The sequence below is a fragment of the Tauraco erythrolophus genome, chromosome 7 (genome assembly GCF_009769465.1).
Source record: "Tauraco erythrolophus isolate bTauEry1 chromosome 7, bTauEry1.pri, whole genome shotgun sequence".
NCBI classification, from domain to species: Eukaryota; Metazoa; Chordata; class Aves; order Musophagiformes; family Musophagidae; genus Tauraco; species Tauraco erythrolophus.
This window is the reverse complement of record NC_141471.1, coordinates 63,254,762-63,272,182: the sequence shown is the minus strand read 5'-3', so window position 1 is coordinate 63,272,182 and position 17,421 is coordinate 63,254,762. Positions and strand designations below refer to the sequence as shown.

The following is a 17,421-nucleotide window of genomic DNA, read 5'->3' as shown; positions in this document are numbered from 1 at the left end:
CCTCCCTTGCCCTCCCTTCCCTCTTATTTCCATTCATGAATTCTCACTGAATTTTGTTCCCTTAGCCTTCTTTTGAAATTTAGACGAAAAGAGCCAAACTAAATTCAAAAGCTATTAAAAGAACAACATGGCAATTAAGACATACTCTAATGGACAGCACAATCATGAAAGTTTTACTTAGCTATCCAAAAGATCAAAATAAAACCTGAGGTTTTCTCCAGACAACAATTTTTAGAACATTCCTGGGTGAGTTTCTCCCCACCACCAAATCAGCCCCTGCACTTGTAAAGGCAGGGAGAAAAGAAGTTAAGCTTCTGCAAAACAAAATCTCTTTCTAGAAGGCAGAGGTGCTGTCTACGTGCCAACATTTGTAGGGTCTGGATATACATACGACTTCACGTATGTGCACACCTACATACACACACAAGCAGAACTTATCATCTGATCTTACTTCCTGACTAAAATAGGCAAATTAATTGACTTATTATTAACCCCATAAATAGAGCTGTTACAATCCAGGAAAGAGCTAATCTGGAAATGGAGATATTAACAGATGGAGAACCTACAAGGTGGAGCAGTTTATACCAGCTGATCCACTTAAGACCTGTGCTTAATCACTCGTCAGAACAACTGGCCTCACTCCAATTTCCTGCTCCAAGATCTTACTATTTTTCTTGACTAGAACCTTTCAACACTGAGTAACTTTCCTTCGAAAGGGAAAGCACACACCTTACTGATTACAATCACCTCTAGCGATATACGTTGTTTAGTTGGGTTTTTTTTTGGTTGTGTTTTCTGGGAGGTTTGTTGTGTTGTATGAACTCAGCATGCTCTTTAAGCCTCCTACTTACACAGCACCTGCTACAGGTGTGGCTCTTGATGTGTCCCTTGTCAAATGCATACAATGCCTAGTACATTGCAGTTTGAAGGTTATCTAAGCCTTTGGAAAACAGATAGTTTTCAGTGGGTGCTCTGGATTGGTCAGTATGATTCGTACTAATATGTGCTCATGTCCACACAAAAGAGTCAAGTTCTTGGGCTTTAGCACAAGTTAATAACAAGGTTTTGTAACATAAAAATCATAAATAATAGTTTTGTAACAGTTGCTGCTTGATATTAAAAGGTGATGTTCCTGAAGTACCAAAACTTTACACCATAATCTCTGCTTACATGAAAATTTCCCAGCCTTATTGGTTCTTATTTTGATTAGTTCTGGCTGTCGAGAAGTTTGGAACAGAGATTTCAGAGAAATTAGAAGCAGAAAACTTACAATCCTGAACAGAGACAGGATCTTACCTTGTTTCAAGGAACACTCTTAATTCTACAACTTCAGCTGTATCTATTTTATAGAAAAGTGCTGTTTGCTCAATGTTAAAGATATTAAATATAGAATAAATAAGATATATGGTCTTACCCTCTATATTCTATGTATTTGTATATACATCCTGCGATTAGCATGGCAACCAAAGCATAGTACCAAGAGCAAATGAACATCAAGGCAAGACACAAACTCATCCCCAGGAATGAAAGAGTCCTAAAAGAAACCATTTTTTTCCATTTTTTTAAATAGGCATGCAAATGTTCTACAAAGTCAATTTCTTATTTAAATTAACTTCCAGAAAGGCCTTTCTTCTTCCAAGGCCATTTCATAGCTACTATGTAAATAAAAAACCCACATTGTTTCAATTTTAGTATATTAAAAAAAAATAATTACATTCCAAACCTTTGTGTGACATAAATACAATTGAACTAGATATAACAATAGATTTACAACATTTGTCAGTTATGAAACTCCATCAGCACCTCCAAGTAAGGTCAGTCTCAAAACACAACACTATCACTTACTGTTGGTTTGAATTTAAGCTAAAAAAAAAATAATGTTCAAACAATACTAAGCAACATCATGCTAGTTTAAATTAAATTTGACTTATCAATTTATTTGCCACTTCTGCTGTGGCCTGTCTCTTAGGCAAGAGCACGGGACAGCAGAAGAGAACACCAAAAGCAGTCTTTCAAAGGCTAGATATATATTTAGTCTGCTGCTTTAGTACCATACAAGTACTGAATCCAAACGTACCCACTTTTAAACCAAAGAAATGGTTTCTACCTGCTCTGAGGACATCACTCTAAATGTAGTTTACCTAAAAGAAAAACAGCTGCCCTTTCATTCTTGACTTAGTCAACCTAAGACTCTACTTTCACCCAAAAAATAAAGTCCCATCTCAATTCCAGTAAAGCGATCTGACATCTGCTTTGACTAAAGTCAGTTGGCTCACTGATGTCTCTAGGAAAAATGTATTAAAAAAAAGGAATTGCTGCCAAATGGTTACAAACTCTGCTGCTGCCATGTCACAACCCTTTGCTTTTTCTTCCTCACCATGGTCCATCCTGTACTTCTTGCTACCCTTTATCTTATCCACCTGCCTTAAATTTTAAGGTATTTTGTACCTCCTACTATACTTTTCCACAATCAGGTTACTCAGGGGAGGTGGAACAAAAAGAAACCACCACCACAAATCCAAAAAGACAGCAATCCTCCATTTTTCTCCTTGATGTTGCAAATACTACTATGTGTTTGCAATGATAAGACTGGGAGACAGGCATTGATGTTTTTGGAGGTTTAGGTACCAAACTAGTGAGTGCCTACTGAGCATATTCAAAAAGATTTTTCATGGCTAAAACTGTGACACTTCATTTTCACTCAGTTCTTTAAAAGAAAAAATAAGCAGCAATTCTTACATCCTAGAATCAAGCCAGCTTATCTCCTAAAGGCTCTAGTCTCTAAGGCATTTCAGCACTAGAATTTCTCAACAGAATTACTGTTCATTAAATAAATACATGTATTTTCAACATTCAGTAAAAATCAGAGTTTCCAATCTTAGTTTGAAATGTTTGAACTTTTAAAAAAAAAAAAACACTAAGCAAAAGAAACCCACATCTACACTTTCTGTATAATTGACTTTTTCTGACTTTGCCAAGTATCTACTTCGGTTATCAAACGCAATGTCCAAAGTGTGATGTGTTTTAATAACAGTGATCATACAGTTACAGAGCTAACTGATGTACATTAAATGCGATTTTTTTCTGTAGAAGTTCTGGTTTTGTTTTTTGTTTTTTTTTTTTTTTGTTTGTTTTTTTTTTCATAACTAAAATTAAAATCTTATCCGCCTTCCTAACATTTTTACCAGTTCTCCTTATCTATATATAAAAAACTATATTTTTTTCATCTTCATTCTCACATATTCAGAGGATCTCTCGGCTTATAACCAACATCAAACATCATCCTGTAGTTCCTTCCCAAACATTAGCCACATGTTTTTGTGATCACAGCTATTACTAGCTCTATTCCAAACACAAGAAAACAAGTGTTGCTGTTATGATTCATGCACTGAATACTCTAACTCATTTAAGTCAGAAAGGAGATTTCGTTTTATTATTGCATGAAAATCAACAATTTTGGGCTGTGCAATTAGTTTTAACTCTTCTAAATGAAGGAATATTCCCTACCAATGATAATACTTGAAGCGAGGTCTCCAGTTGGGAGTCCGTAGCAGGGTCTGAACTGCACAAGCCAGATTTACAAACATATAGCACATAAGGAAAAACCTGTTAAGAAAAGAAAAACAAACAAAAAGAGCATTTTCCAATACGAAATGAACTGATTTGCAATAAAAAGCTGAACGCAATGCAAAAAAGGGTAGAAACTTGTGCACTGTGTTCATGGTGGCCAACAGAACAAGACGTAAAGTAATACTTGGAGAATATGAGCCCTCCAAACATGGTATTAGCATAACAGCTTGAAAGATTCAGAGAAAACACAGCACACTGGCGATCACTGTGTACTGGTTTGGGGTGGGACAGCTTTAATTTTCTTCCCAGTGCCTCCTACAGTGCTGTGTTGTGGATCTGGGACCACAGATTCTGGGACCACCGATTCTGGATCTGGTGCTCACGCAGTACCTAGGCTGTCAGCACACAGCCCTGCGGATGGGACGCGGCTGACCACAACTGACCAAAGGGATATCAAATACTGCATGACATCGTGCTCAGCAGCTAAGAGCTCCGGGAAAGGAAGAAGAAAAGGGGACATTTGGGCTTCATGGTGTTTGCTTCCCAAGGAACAGTGACACACGGCGAAGCCCTGCTTTCCTGCAGATGGCTACATGTCTGTATCAGTAGGGAATCAATTCCTTATTTTGCTCACTCGAGCTAAAATCGCAGGAATTTTTATTTTAAAAACCCAGGTTTTTAAAAGTTGAGTTATTTTTAGTAGCATCGAACTCCATCACAGAAAAAACTTTTTATGCCTAGAAATCAGTTCCAGCCAAAACATTTTGTTGTTTCGTATTATCTCCAGGATCAAACAGGAATATAACTTGTTAGAAAACAAAGTCTAGCATGTCTTTCTTAATTTAGTTAATTCAAAAGTAAAATACCATTTAACTTAAGAACATAAAGCATCACATTCCTACTTACATTGAAAGAATCGGTGCTACGCTGTCCAATGAAGCTATCAAAATTCCTATTTCACAAATACCAGCGGTGAGGAGCAGAGCCCAAGTTGGTTCTCCATTTGCTTTTCCATGACCAAATACCTAGTTCAATTCAAGTAAACAGTGTGATCAGGGAAAGCTGCTCATTATACAGTTATGAAACCTGGTGCAGATCACAAACTAACCTTAACTGAAACCAAAACCGGTCATTAGTTAAAGGAAAACAAAGCAATCTGTACTACAAAAAGCCACAAACAAAATTGCAAAAAAGCACGTTTCCAGTATAAAAATGTTTACTAAAGTAAGAAATTACTACATAACATTAAAGTACTACTGCAGTTGCTGTTGAAATAACCTTAAGTAACTTAAAACCCACGTCGTGTATCAGATTTATTGTCTACAAAAAGCTAATAGAGTTGAGTGCAGTGTTTTTTGTAACATCCAAAACAGGCATTAGCTCAGCACTTAGGAACATAAATATTGATTTTTAAACAGGACTTAGGCAAGCCTATCATCCTGCACAGAGCCCTACCAAAAGTCCTTTTGCATGTGGTAACTTCCTTTGGGGATAATTCTATCCAGTTATATTGGTGATAGATGGCAAAAAGCCTAACCTGAAGTTCCAGCCATACTTATTCTCCTCCATGTTCCTTCACACAATTACGAAGACTGAACCCTAACTCTCGTTTTCCATAAGGGCTTCCTTTCCAAATGTCTAGGTTCTTCACCTCACTCATTCTACACACTGTCTTCTTCCCTTAGCTTCCTGCCATGCATCAATCTTCTGCCCCTTACATAAAATGCCGGTTTTTCTGCTCACGTTTCAAGGCTCTTGCTTTTTTCTTAAATACATCAGACTCTTGCCCCTGTGCAAACCTCCTTGCATTCATTTCCTTGATTGTCCATGCAGCAGCTATATCACTCCAAAACTGCAAGCGCTTTCCAAGTCTCAAATCCCTCTTATAATATCCTGCTTCTCCTGGATTCCCTTTCCCCTCGCCTCCCAATCCACGTAAATCTTTTCCTTCCAATTCTTCACTCCTTTCAAATCCAGCCCTAATAAGACAGAATCGTAGTGTCAGCCTCTCACCAAGTACGAAATTTTTACTTTGAGCAGAAGCGAAGTTCTTGTTTCTCTCAATGCCACCCAGCGTTTATGGCATTACAAGCCCTTCCCACTCACAAGTCCAACTCCATCACGATTCTGTCCCCCTACCCCAGCACACTTGGTGTACATTTCCAATGACCATTCTTCCCTCCAGCCTAAGCAAAGAGAAGGTCCTAAGAGAACACACCAAGGACGTCGCCCTGCTGGGACCAGGCACTAGCCAACAGACCAGGGGAGAAGCACCAGCAGAATGGAACCACGTAATTAAAGACTGAGAAAAAAAAGTTGGCAACAGCAGCATGATCTACCTTTCAAAAAACACACCACAACAAAACAACTCCACAACACACAACAGACCACCCATCCTCCCAAAGCCACTAGCATTACTTCTTCCATTTTACCTTGCTTCTCAGCTTTTCCAATCACCTGCTCTAACCCATTCCCTCTTGCACTCCTTCCCCCTCTTCACATAAGTCCTTTCCTTTGTTATTTTCCCCTTCCCATGTATTCTGCACACCTCCCTCCTCCTCAGATGTTTTCCCCCTCAACCCCACTCAAATTCTCCAGCTAATCCATCACTCAGATTAGTCCTGGGCACATCCTAGCTGAGGAATTTTCTCCTCAAGTCACATATCAATGTGCTGACTCATTGTAGACTTTCCTCAAACTCCGGAAACAAACCCAGCTGCTGCTGTTCTACACCTAGCTCTCACTGAAGACAGGTTACAGATATGTCGGAACCAAATCTTAAGTTATTCACTTCCCGTGTGCTACATTTGACAACTGTCCCCTAATTCTGTTCCCAAAATATTCATAGTTACTCAGACATAATCCTGTTTTTCATACGTGAGTCTGTTCTTCATAGGATACCACTGTGCTGTGCAACTGTCAGCTATTCTCAGCAGTCTGAGGTAAGCTTTCAAACTCCCAATGTCACTGCAGAAATCACAGCTCTGCTCTCTGGACACTATCATATCTTGGAATTTTACTTATTAATTTTTAACTCAAGTCTAGTTGTCTAGTTTTTGCAGATGCAGCCCAGCAATTGCATTAAATCTTCAAGCAAGAGTTCTCTCTTCTTCTTCTGTTTGCGAGCACCTTTACCCATTGCCTTTGAGAAAAAAAATCTGATTTATTTATTTGTAAAACATGCACAGGGATGTCGGAACAATTTTAGTGTCTGGAGTCATGGGATAGAATTCTATTGTTACATCTTTGTTAGCTTCCTTTAGCTTACAAAAATGAATAAAAATTAGAATTGTAACTCTGATATGAGAAGTATCAGAATGCAGTTCCATAGTGAGATTAAGCCAACTGTTCACAAACACAAGTTGCAAACACAGCCTGGAGCCAAGTTCAGTTGTTAGTAGCTTCTTAACTCATTAATTTCTACTTACAGAAAACCTGTATTTTCAGTTTTGAACCACTAACTTTTATATGTAAGAACAAAAATAATCAAATTGCACTGCACAGAAATATCCAAGTTCAAACTTTGTTCTACAATAGTGTGATCTATTATTATGTATAACTAGAATTGAGCTCCAAATCTTTTCCTCACAGTTCTACAGGAACAGAATCATAGAATGGTTTGGGTTGGAAGGGACCTCAAAGATCATCTAGTTCCAGCTCCCCTTCCATGGGCAGGGACACCCTCCACTACACCAGGTTGCCCAACGCCTCATCCAACCTGGCCTTGAACACTTCCAGGGATGGGGCGGCCACAGTTTCTCTGGGCAAACTGGTCCAGTGCCTCACCTCCCTCAGAGGGAAGAATTTCTGCCTTAGATCTCCTCAAAATCTCCCCTCTTTCAGTTTAAAATTGTTACCCCTTGTCCTGTCACTACACACCCTTGTCCAAAGCCCCTCTCAAGCTTTCCTGTAGCCCCTTCAGGTGCTGGAAGGTCTCCCCAGAGCCTCCTCCTCTCCAGGCTGAGCAGCCCCAACTCCCCCAGCCTGTCTCCATAGCAGAGGTGCTCCAGCCCTCGGATCATCTTTGTGGCCTCCTCTGGACCCGCTCCAGCAGCTCCATGTCCTTCTTGTGTTGGGGACTCCAGAGCTGAACGCAGCACTGCAGGGAGGGGGTCTCACGAGAGCAGAGTACAGCAGTAATAATGCCTCATTTTTTTGTCAAGATATAAGCCATATTTGAAGTATACTTCGGACATGGAAGGTAAGGATAAAAAGTAAGGAGAAAAAAAAGGTAAGGAAAAGGTAAGGAAAAAGTAAGGAAAAAACCCCAAAGCACTCACTTGAATAAATGGTACAATGCCATCTCGTGCAATGGCCTGCAACAGACGGGGTGCACCAGTGAGACTCTGGAGACCAGCACCACACGTTGAAAAGAAAGAACCGATCACAATAACCCACGGAGAAGGCCAGGCCAGTGTACCAACCACTAGGTTTCCATTAACTGCTTCTCCGAACCTTAGAGAAGGGGTGGGGGGAGGAGAAAAGTAAGCATTAAAATAACTTTTACTATAGTATCAAACACTCATATTTCAATTTTTTGGACAACAGCACTTTTCAACAATAAACACCATGTCACAGTACGCACTACAAGACTTCCCAACCAACCAATTTATCTTTATTCTGCTATTTTAAAGAAAACATATTATAATTGATTCATTACAAGCACTGCCTCTGAGCAGACATGCACCAATTATGAGGCATCTTGGCAAACTTTAGAGAATTAACAGCAATAGCAGAAGTATTTACATGTGCGTCCTTTGGATCCTTGTGACTGCGAGGAACTAGACTGCAGAAGCCTGTTCCACAAGTAATACAGGCATAGCCTGGGGTGTAAGCAGAAGATGCACCAACCAAAGCATTAGCCTTTCCTACGGACATGGGCAACGCTGACACAGGGACAAGCAAATAGAGAAACTACTAGACACAACCATCTCAATTTATCCACATGCCTTCTGGCTGCAATTTTTAAATGACTATGGCAAACAAGTGGGTGGAAGTCAGGAAGAGACACTTTCATTACAGTATGGAGTGTCCCATCCAATGTAATAGCTTTTTTTTTTTCTTAGATCATTAACTTTATGTTCATTTACAGACATCTTGAGTAAACTACGAAAAGGTTCTTCCCCTCCCTGAAGTGATGTTTTTGTTTTAAAAGCCAGTATGTTTCTTGTAGTTCGTTTTAGTTTTGCTAGTATGCAGCCAAAATCAATTTTAAGACTACCTATGCTATGACAGCATAACTATTTTTCATCCAATGCCATTATTTTATCACCAAAAGCAAACTTGGGCCTTAGTAGAAAAGAGAACCAGACACCAGCATGGAAACAAATGGGAAACCTGACAACAAATTCACCGTAGTCAGTCAACTCAACTCCTCCTAAGGGAGACATTTATCAAAAACTGGAGATTCTGTTCATGCTTATCTCCATGACATTTATTTCCTTTATGCTTCATGTCGTGCCTCAAATAACCTCAGGGAATTACATGGCTGAAAACTGACATGTCTCCTGATCTACAACTATTTTAAACGAAAAGAAATAGTCATACATCCAGTAGAAATTATAGGCCTGATGGTGCATCGCAGTCTCTCTCACGAGCTCTCCTTGTCATGTAACTGTCAAAAATCTTTTCCTGTCTCTGTTCCTCAGGAGCATATTACTTCTCCCAAAGTAATACCACTCACCTCACCCCCACCCACCAGCTCCACTAACACTAACTATGATTTCCTTTCTCAAGGGCATCTTATTAGGGACAGTTCCACTTCAAACTTTTATCTTAGATTCTGCTTCTACTTCTTGAAGGGATACAGCCTGATAAGCTGAAATGGCTGGTTAGGTTAACAGATAGACTTTCTCTCCAGTTTCAACCTAAGCAAAAGAAAAAGGTATCAAATACATGTTTCTCAGGAGAGCTATTAATAAGTCCTGTTAACATAACCCATGATCATACATACTCCCAGTAAAATTAGAAGTTGAATACAACTTACTTATCTCTTAATATCACACCTTCTATACAGGCACCGAACAACACTATACAGGAAAGATCTATTACTGAGACTGAAGGAAGATTACACTGTAATCATATACACAGAGAGAGAAAACCCACCATTTTTTCCACCAGGAATGAAATGAAAGTGTCCATGATAATGAAGGGGGGGCGTGGGGGAGTTGGTTGTTTTGTGGTTGATTTTTTAAATTCTCCCCTGCTGCAACATTTTAGTCTATGTTCTCTACAACTGTATTTGATGCACAGTTGATTTGTGCAGTGTTGGGAGTAGCTAGTTCACACATTTTCTCACACAAATAAACATTTATGTCTTCTAGGTATTGAAGGACTAGATTTCTGCTGCTCATAGCTCGTTTTAAGCTTTTCACTGGTTACACTGAGTATAATAACAAAGCAATCTGCCAACTGAAGCATGATGCTAAAAACCTCTATATCACTTAACTAAAAACATCAATTACATCCTGGAATTTGAAGCACTAGTAGAATATAGAATATTTATCTATACCAATAAAATGAGATATTTTAAATAATATAGAATCATAGAATGGTTTGGGTTAGAAGGGACCTCAAAGATCATCCAGTTCCAACACCCAAATAATATATATTAGTTATGTATCTATAAATAATATTTCTATTTTCAGCAAATAGAAAATATTTCTTTTTAATTTAGATTGCATTCGTTTTATACTCAAGCAACTCTAATGACTTTTCAATAAAAAAAACTATACTATTTTACCTACAGAATCTGCACTAGAAAAAAAAGTCACAGCATAAAGGATACAAATAAAAGACGTAGTTGAAATAGCCAAAATTGTTCCAGTGGGAATAGATTTCTGAGCATCCTTAAGATCTCCAGATCTGTTTGAACCTGCCATAATACCTTCAAAAGAGACCAATTTTATACGTCATAAAAACAATTAATACTAACTCCACATAAATAACTAATAGAATAGGAACATTTAACTTTAAGCCTGATTTAACACATCATTACCAATGAAGCAGGCTACAGAAACATATTATAATCCTGCACAAATCCTCAATTTATACTTTCATTTTATTCAGAAGTTTGTGTTATCACCCATTGTTGACTGAACAAATTCCAGAGAGATTAAGAGAGAGATAGATAAAAAAATGAAAAAAACCTGTTTTTCAAATACAACTTCAAACACTTTCAAAATGGGAAAACATGCAGGAGTAGTAAAACGTTCAAGATGGATGTTATAAGCTAATGGGGATTTAACAACTTGCGACCAAACGTACTGCCTAAACATAGTAAGATATGCAAGCAAATCAATAAACTAAAAAACCAAAGAACTAAAAAAACCATAGAAACAAAAAAAGAAAAGAGGAAGCAGGAAGTACAAGAAAAATGGTTAGGAAATCACATACACATCCCTGTTTGAATTTAACAAGAGAACAAAAGTATTTTCCAGCACATACTGTGACAGGAGGGGAAAAAAAAAAAATCATCATACAATAATTGACTAATTCTGCCACCTTTCCTAGAACTACCCTAACCACTGCTGGAGGCAAAGCTGTGCAAGCTAATGTCAAGATGTTCCAGAGCAAAAGCATCGTCGAACTCCATGCAATGAAACCCTAACCACAGGCTCGGATATGATAAGACGTTGATAAAAGAACCTGAAGTAGAGAAACGGGAACAGTGGGGAACACGAATACGAAGGGACAACTCCACCTCCTACTCTACTAGCACGCACTGCTGCAACTTCACATCAGAGCTCTGTTTTGTTACTTGAAATTACAGTTGCTTGAGCTGGGACTTTGGAAATAAAATATCTCTGGTTATTTCAGTCAAACGTCATCTGAGGAAAGGGATACACAGCTAATCTAACCTTTAAGCTTGACAAAAAGGTCTCCACTAGTTACAGTTGCAAGAGAAATTGGACATTTAAACAAATCGCAGGCGGTTACGGCTTGAATACCTGAAACCGTCATCTCGATACTCACTGTTCTCTCATGCGTTTGAGGATTAAAACACGATAAAGGGCTGCATCTCATTTTGAATAAGCATCTGGCAACACACAGAGCTTTTGTTTTCTTTCCAGACATAGAAAATTGCCCTAGAACTGATTCCTTGTTTAAGTCCTATATCCCTCTAAAATAACCAGCTGTCAGCTACGTCTCTCTAGCACGAGAAAGTTTTAGGTACTTAGAACTTGGACACACGGACTAGCAACATCACGTCATCCATAAACATTCACACACACAATAATCTTTTTCCAGCTGGAAGTACGCATCCTCACTCAAGAAAAAATCATTGTACCTACCTGTCACAGACGGGAAATAAATCCCTACGAGCATTGTGAAGTAGGTCATGATGTCTGTAAAAACGTAAGGGAGTCCACTCATTTTTGACTCTTCTGATCCAGCAACTGATGGCTGATCTTTTTTCTCAACTATCGATCCTTTTTCTGAATAGGTACTCCATAGATTATCTACAAGGGGAGCAAAAAAACCCACAAGAGCCAGTGTCATCTCTCTGCTTCAGGATATTAAGTAGTGAGTATGCAAGCCTTACGAATCAGATTGCTTTTCTTACACAAAAATCATGACGTTTCCCAAGAATTCCTTATAAAGCCAAGAATGCAGTAGCAATATGATCGATACCAATTTTAACTGGTGGATATTCCTACCAGTAGAAATGCAGAAGCGTATGGGGCGCTTCATACAAGATTTTCTGTTCCATAAGAGAAAATATAATTCTATAACTAAAACTAACATGTTTGTAGACTGTCTACTTAACGTTGTACAGACATATTTATGTATTATCCGGACATATTGTGAAAAAAAATAAGGAAAACATTATCTCCAGGTTCAGGCAATCTTAGCATATATTCATATTCCTTGTTCTTATATTTTGAGGAACAGGTGAAAAAAGATATGCTACTTAGGAGTAACTTGAGTCCTTTGAGACTTGCTGTACAGAATAACCCTGGACAACAGTTCAGGACTCAGCTGTTCATGGCGAAGCTATTCCATATGGTGAGAAAAGCAGAGTAACCAGACTCCAGAAGAGAACTGATACAAAAACCCAAACAAACGAAAAACCAAAACCAAAGACAACCAATAGCAAGCAAAAAATAGATGAGGCTGAATGAGTAAGTGGCCAAAGATAGGGCCCTCCTATCCAGATTCGTACCAAAAATCTGACAGCTGGTGAGCACACATGGAAGCACACGTGAGAAGCGTAAGAGGCAGCAGAGCAACGATTAAAGGAGAGTATTAATTGCTACACAATGCTACGTGTGTTGGTTCACTCAAATGAAGAGGAATAACAAACTGATCCAGAGATAAGACTGAAGCCACAGAAAGAAGAGTTAAGGAAACAAGACAATTGTAAATTTCAGGAATTTTAGCACAGATTTGAGGAGTGATATAGAACAAGACAAAATCTCCAAATTAGCATCCACCCCTAAGAAGCATAAAAAGAAAGTCCAAGAATCAGCGAGTCATTGCCAATCAAAAGCACTATGGCAGCAGTGATTGCCTAGCGTTCTTGTGTGGAGTCGCATAAATCCAACCCTATTTTAAGGGGAAACAGGGGAGAGGTATCAGAACATCCATTTCCCCCCAAAAAAACATTCTTTCTTTGTATACAATCCAATCCATTTTATGTTCAGAAGGAATCTCATGATCCAGTGCAACTGGAATCCCCAGCTGCCACACCTGCACAGAACAGAAGGAAGCCCATACACTTTGCAGAACATCTCCTGCCCAAATGCTAGACTGGAAGCTAGAAAGACTGCTTTTCTCCAAACCCATCGCTAACGTGCTGTCTCACACTGGAGAAGCCACAGGACTTCATTCCTCACTGCACCACCTGCAAACTGGACATATGGTCTCCCTCAGGAGAGCTCGGGAAGGTGTTAACCAACAGCTTACTGAAATAAGTGCATTTGGCACACAAAAGAGCTAAACACTTTAAAAAAAGTTAGCTGTGATAAACACTTTCCTACTTTATTTTTTTTGATAGAACAATGGCTTTTGAAAAAGTGCCTATAAAACTCCAGTGACCCCAAAATTAAAGCATTTAGTGCTGAGCTTCTAAAGGCAGATGGAAGCTCCAGAGGGGGAAGCACGCTCCAGGTAGTAGCCTCTCCCACCGATTAGAGCTAAACAAGGAGTGACAGGCTAGACCTTACTGAACAGCTACAGGCCAGGCTAACAACAGCCAAAAACTTGTAAATGAATGTGCTTGCCAACTTACCAGCCAGAACTCCACTCATTATTCCCGGGATCCCTTGAATTTCTGTTACGTTATTGAGACTGAAGTAGTCGTCACACGTAGCATTAGGCAAAGAACTGTCACAGAACAGGCTCCATAAAGCTGTAGTCTTTGTTTCGTTATTGCTTTCAACAAATTTGGCACAGACATCAAAGCTGCGTTTTGACAGTGTACGGTTTCCAAGGAGACAGATACTATAAACAACAAAAAAATAAAAACAGTGAGCCTCCAACACAGTATTGTGCATTAAACCATTTTTTGTCCATTTGGACTTCTTCAGAAACCTGTTTGTAGTACTTATGGCCTATGCTACATCTGTGAAAACAGGATGTGGTCTCTACATATAGAATTACCATCAATAACCTTTAAAATACCAATCAAACATTTCTAATTTAAGGTATTAATAGCTATTTTGCCTTCTCATTGACTGTATTTTCCGAAGAATAAACTCAAGCAGCTTAGCCACTAAGCAGAGACCGTGATTCATTCAGAACTACAAGAAAGAAGTGAAATTATGTTGAAATTACGTAATACTTAATACACTTCATATAATGATGAGCCTGACCACGAAAATACAAAAGTAAGATTAAGGAAGTATGTTACGCCCTTTTCTAGCAAATAAGTATTTTAGATGGCCCTAAAAAAAAAAAATACTAAAATCCAAAAGGTAGGAAATAAACCAGAAGGGTTAAACAGCAAAATTTAAAAACATTAATGGGAGTACAAATTAAAGAATCACATTGCAGGAAGCAATTAAAACACTCAGAAGCGAAAGAAGATTAGAAAGCTCAGAACAGTTTGCAAAAAGCAAATTCCTAGCAGCAAATAATATTAAAGATCTTGGAATGTTTCCGCTAATGTGTTAAGGAGTGTCATTTTCTTTTCTCTCCAGAAAAAGATGCACAAAAATACAACTCACATAGTAATTACTGGACAAAATAAATAATTTTCAGTAAGCTAAGAGAGGCACCAGCTAAAGGTGCTGAGAAGCAATATGCCATGTGCGATAACAATAACTGATTTTATTAACAAGAAGGTAGGAAGCCTTCACAAATACAAGTGAATTTAACATTGCAATATCTCCATTTTAAGTAGGTAGGAATAGAAGTTTCAGAAGTTTCCTCATGACAAAGAAAGTTTGAAAGTACATTTCTTTCATAGGCATGGTTCATAGCTACGTTTTCTTGACATTTTTACCTAATTCTACAGGATTTTAGTTTAGTTCTTTAGATAAAGCAGCTGTATTTACTGGCAGTAAAAAGCCACCTTCCTATTCTTTAGGTATGGATGGAATAATGGCCAGTAACTTAAGTACCAAAAAAAATTTTCCAAAGCAAAGTCTTATGAACAACGAGAGAAAGATTCAGATACGTAACTCAGAACTACAATGAGCACGATTGGCTTCAATTGTAGGTTTTAATGTGTTTTAGGCAACGTGCTTGTATTTTGAAGTTTAGTTTAAAACATGATATGGCTACAGTAGCTATTCCCTCCTTCTACTTTTTTTTATTTAAATAACCCACACTACTTAAAGATATTGCACTCACGGGAAGTCAGGTGGGTCAAAAGCAGTCTTAATAACTCCAGCATATATGGCAATGATGGAAAGAATCACGCAGGCGAGGAAGACCAGTGCAAGTTTGTTAACATACTTCACTCCCACAAAAACTACTATGGCCATCAGAATGATAATACACGTTCCATAAACTCTCATGTTGTTCAGCATCGCCTCTGTTTCTTCACCAACCTCTTCTGCTTTAAATATAGCAGCACTTGGAGAAATGTAGGTCTGCAAGAGATATGGTAAGCTATCATACATGTAATAACTGACATTTCATTAAGAAATCGTTTACTTGAATTTGAAAATCTAAGCTTCCATTCCAGTATCAGTTTTTCTTTTTTTCTTTCACAAAACAGTTCAACCAGATGACATGAGCATTTAGAAAGTGTAGGGGTAAAGAGGAAGGGGAGGCAACGAGAAAGAAAAACGAGATTTGAGAATGAGGTACTGCTTTTGATCCAGCTTCTTCTCTCTCCTTTAGCAGTTCCCACTCCTGAAATTCATGTGTCTGCCAGACAGGAAGAACCACTAAGGACCTATGGGCAGGGGGGGTCTATTGACAAAAACTGAAAGAAAAGAAAAAAAAATTAAAAAAAAACACCAAAACCTAGCTCACTCAGCTCAAACCAGCTATATCCTTAGATTCATTTGAAGCATTTGCTGATTAATAATTCCATTGATTGAAACAAAATACGGAAGTCAAACAAAAGTATAACAAAAAACCCAAAAATGTTTTCAGTACTATTGTGTCTGCACTATATTTCACAAAATTCACAAGGTACTTAAATATCGTACCTTGAAAACTGTTTTATGGTGAGTTTAACCTTAATTTTTAATCTGGAGTTGCAACTGCACAATTTAAGATAAGTGTGACAAAGCTTATTCCTATACTAAACCAAACAATTTGAACTACTGCAATTCCAAACAGGATTCTCAATTTCAGATCTCAGTTGTAATTTTGTAAAAATGTCATTTTGTTCTGGGTCCTACTTGAAAAAGAAGTTGGAAGCACAGTTTATAGGACTTAATACTGATAAACGCAAATGAAAAGACAAACTGACCTATAATTTTAAGATGTTTGTGTAATAAAGATGTCTTTACTCCGTCTTCTAACACCTTCACAAGAAAATCTCTGCTCAGCAATTATGAGAGCATTGGGGCTTGAGGCAACTCCACTCCTTCAGAACAACAGCTAAACTGACTGTCCTTAGAAAATCTAACTTTTAAAGGCAGAAGAAACTTCAAGCAGGAGGCTATGCTGATACGTGCAGAACTAGAATCCAAAAAAAGGCATAGGCAACTCTTCACTAGAATTTTCTTCAAGTTTAATTTAGTTAAAATTAATTAAATTTAAAATTAAATTCAAATCTAGTAAATTAACATTTACTAGAATGCTAGAAGTTAATATTGTCAGTTAATATCGCCATGAAAGAAACAAAAGCAAACCAAAAAACTGACTATAGATTGAGTATTTATGCACGGTTATTAGAAAAATCCTACATTGTAATATTGCAGAGGTATCAGGCTCTGTAGGGAGGTACTCCAGAAGGTTTTCTTGTGAGCTTTGATGCTCTGCTGTTCATAGTCTTTGCTGGGGAAAGCCACAAGCAGACTGATTTCTGCCCCTCCAAATAATCCATGTCCCCATAGAGGGAAAAAAAAAATCTGAGGTCTTCTGACAGATATGACATCCTGGGAAGCTTCTTACTTCAGTTCTGTAGCTGAACCCCGTGCATGTTTATTAGCAATACATAAAGGCAGCACGACTCCGAAGCAGGGAGAACAGCGCACCAAATCCAATCCACAACGTGACATGGTGCCAATGTTAGTGTAGATCAGACCTCACAAGCTAGCAGTAGTGAGTGAGGACTATATCTGATCTAAAATCCAGGCTTTTTTGAATTTATGACATGGGTCCCAGTAAGTAATGAGGAGGAGGAACTCTGAAGCTTCTCCTGTGCATATCTGCACATCTCTGATCTGATGACCAACAACTGTCTGGTCCCTCCCGGAGAAGCCAAAGCCCCAGTAGCTGGGC

At 38.4% G+C, this 17,421-nt stretch overlaps 1 protein-coding gene across 4 annotated transcripts in view; it reads right to left on the bottom strand.

Moving 5' to 3' along the window:
- Positions 1 to 17,421, bottom strand: part of SLC12A7 (solute carrier family 12 member 7) — a 61,169-nt gene that overhangs the window by 18,793 nt on the left and 24,955 nt on the right. For all 4 annotated transcript variants that reach the window (XM_086614226.1, XM_086614225.1, XM_086614228.1 and 1 more), the window contains 9 exons: positions 15,370 to 15,611; positions 13,805 to 14,016; positions 11,865 to 12,032; positions 10,358 to 10,456; positions 9,557 to 9,614; positions 7,851 to 8,025; positions 4,477 to 4,595; positions 3,508 to 3,606; positions 1,415 to 1,534 (listed from right to left, as the gene is read on the bottom strand). In XM_086614226.1, the coding sequence (XP_086470352.1) occupies positions 1,415 to 1,534; positions 3,508 to 3,606; positions 4,477 to 4,595; positions 7,851 to 8,025; positions 9,557 to 9,614; positions 10,358 to 10,456; positions 11,865 to 12,032; positions 13,805 to 14,016; positions 15,370 to 15,611 (1,292 nt within the window). The remainder of the gene's footprint in view (positions 1 to 1,414; positions 1,535 to 3,507; positions 3,607 to 4,476; positions 4,596 to 7,850; positions 8,026 to 9,556; positions 9,615 to 10,357; positions 10,457 to 11,864; positions 12,033 to 13,804; positions 14,017 to 15,369; positions 15,612 to 17,421) is intronic.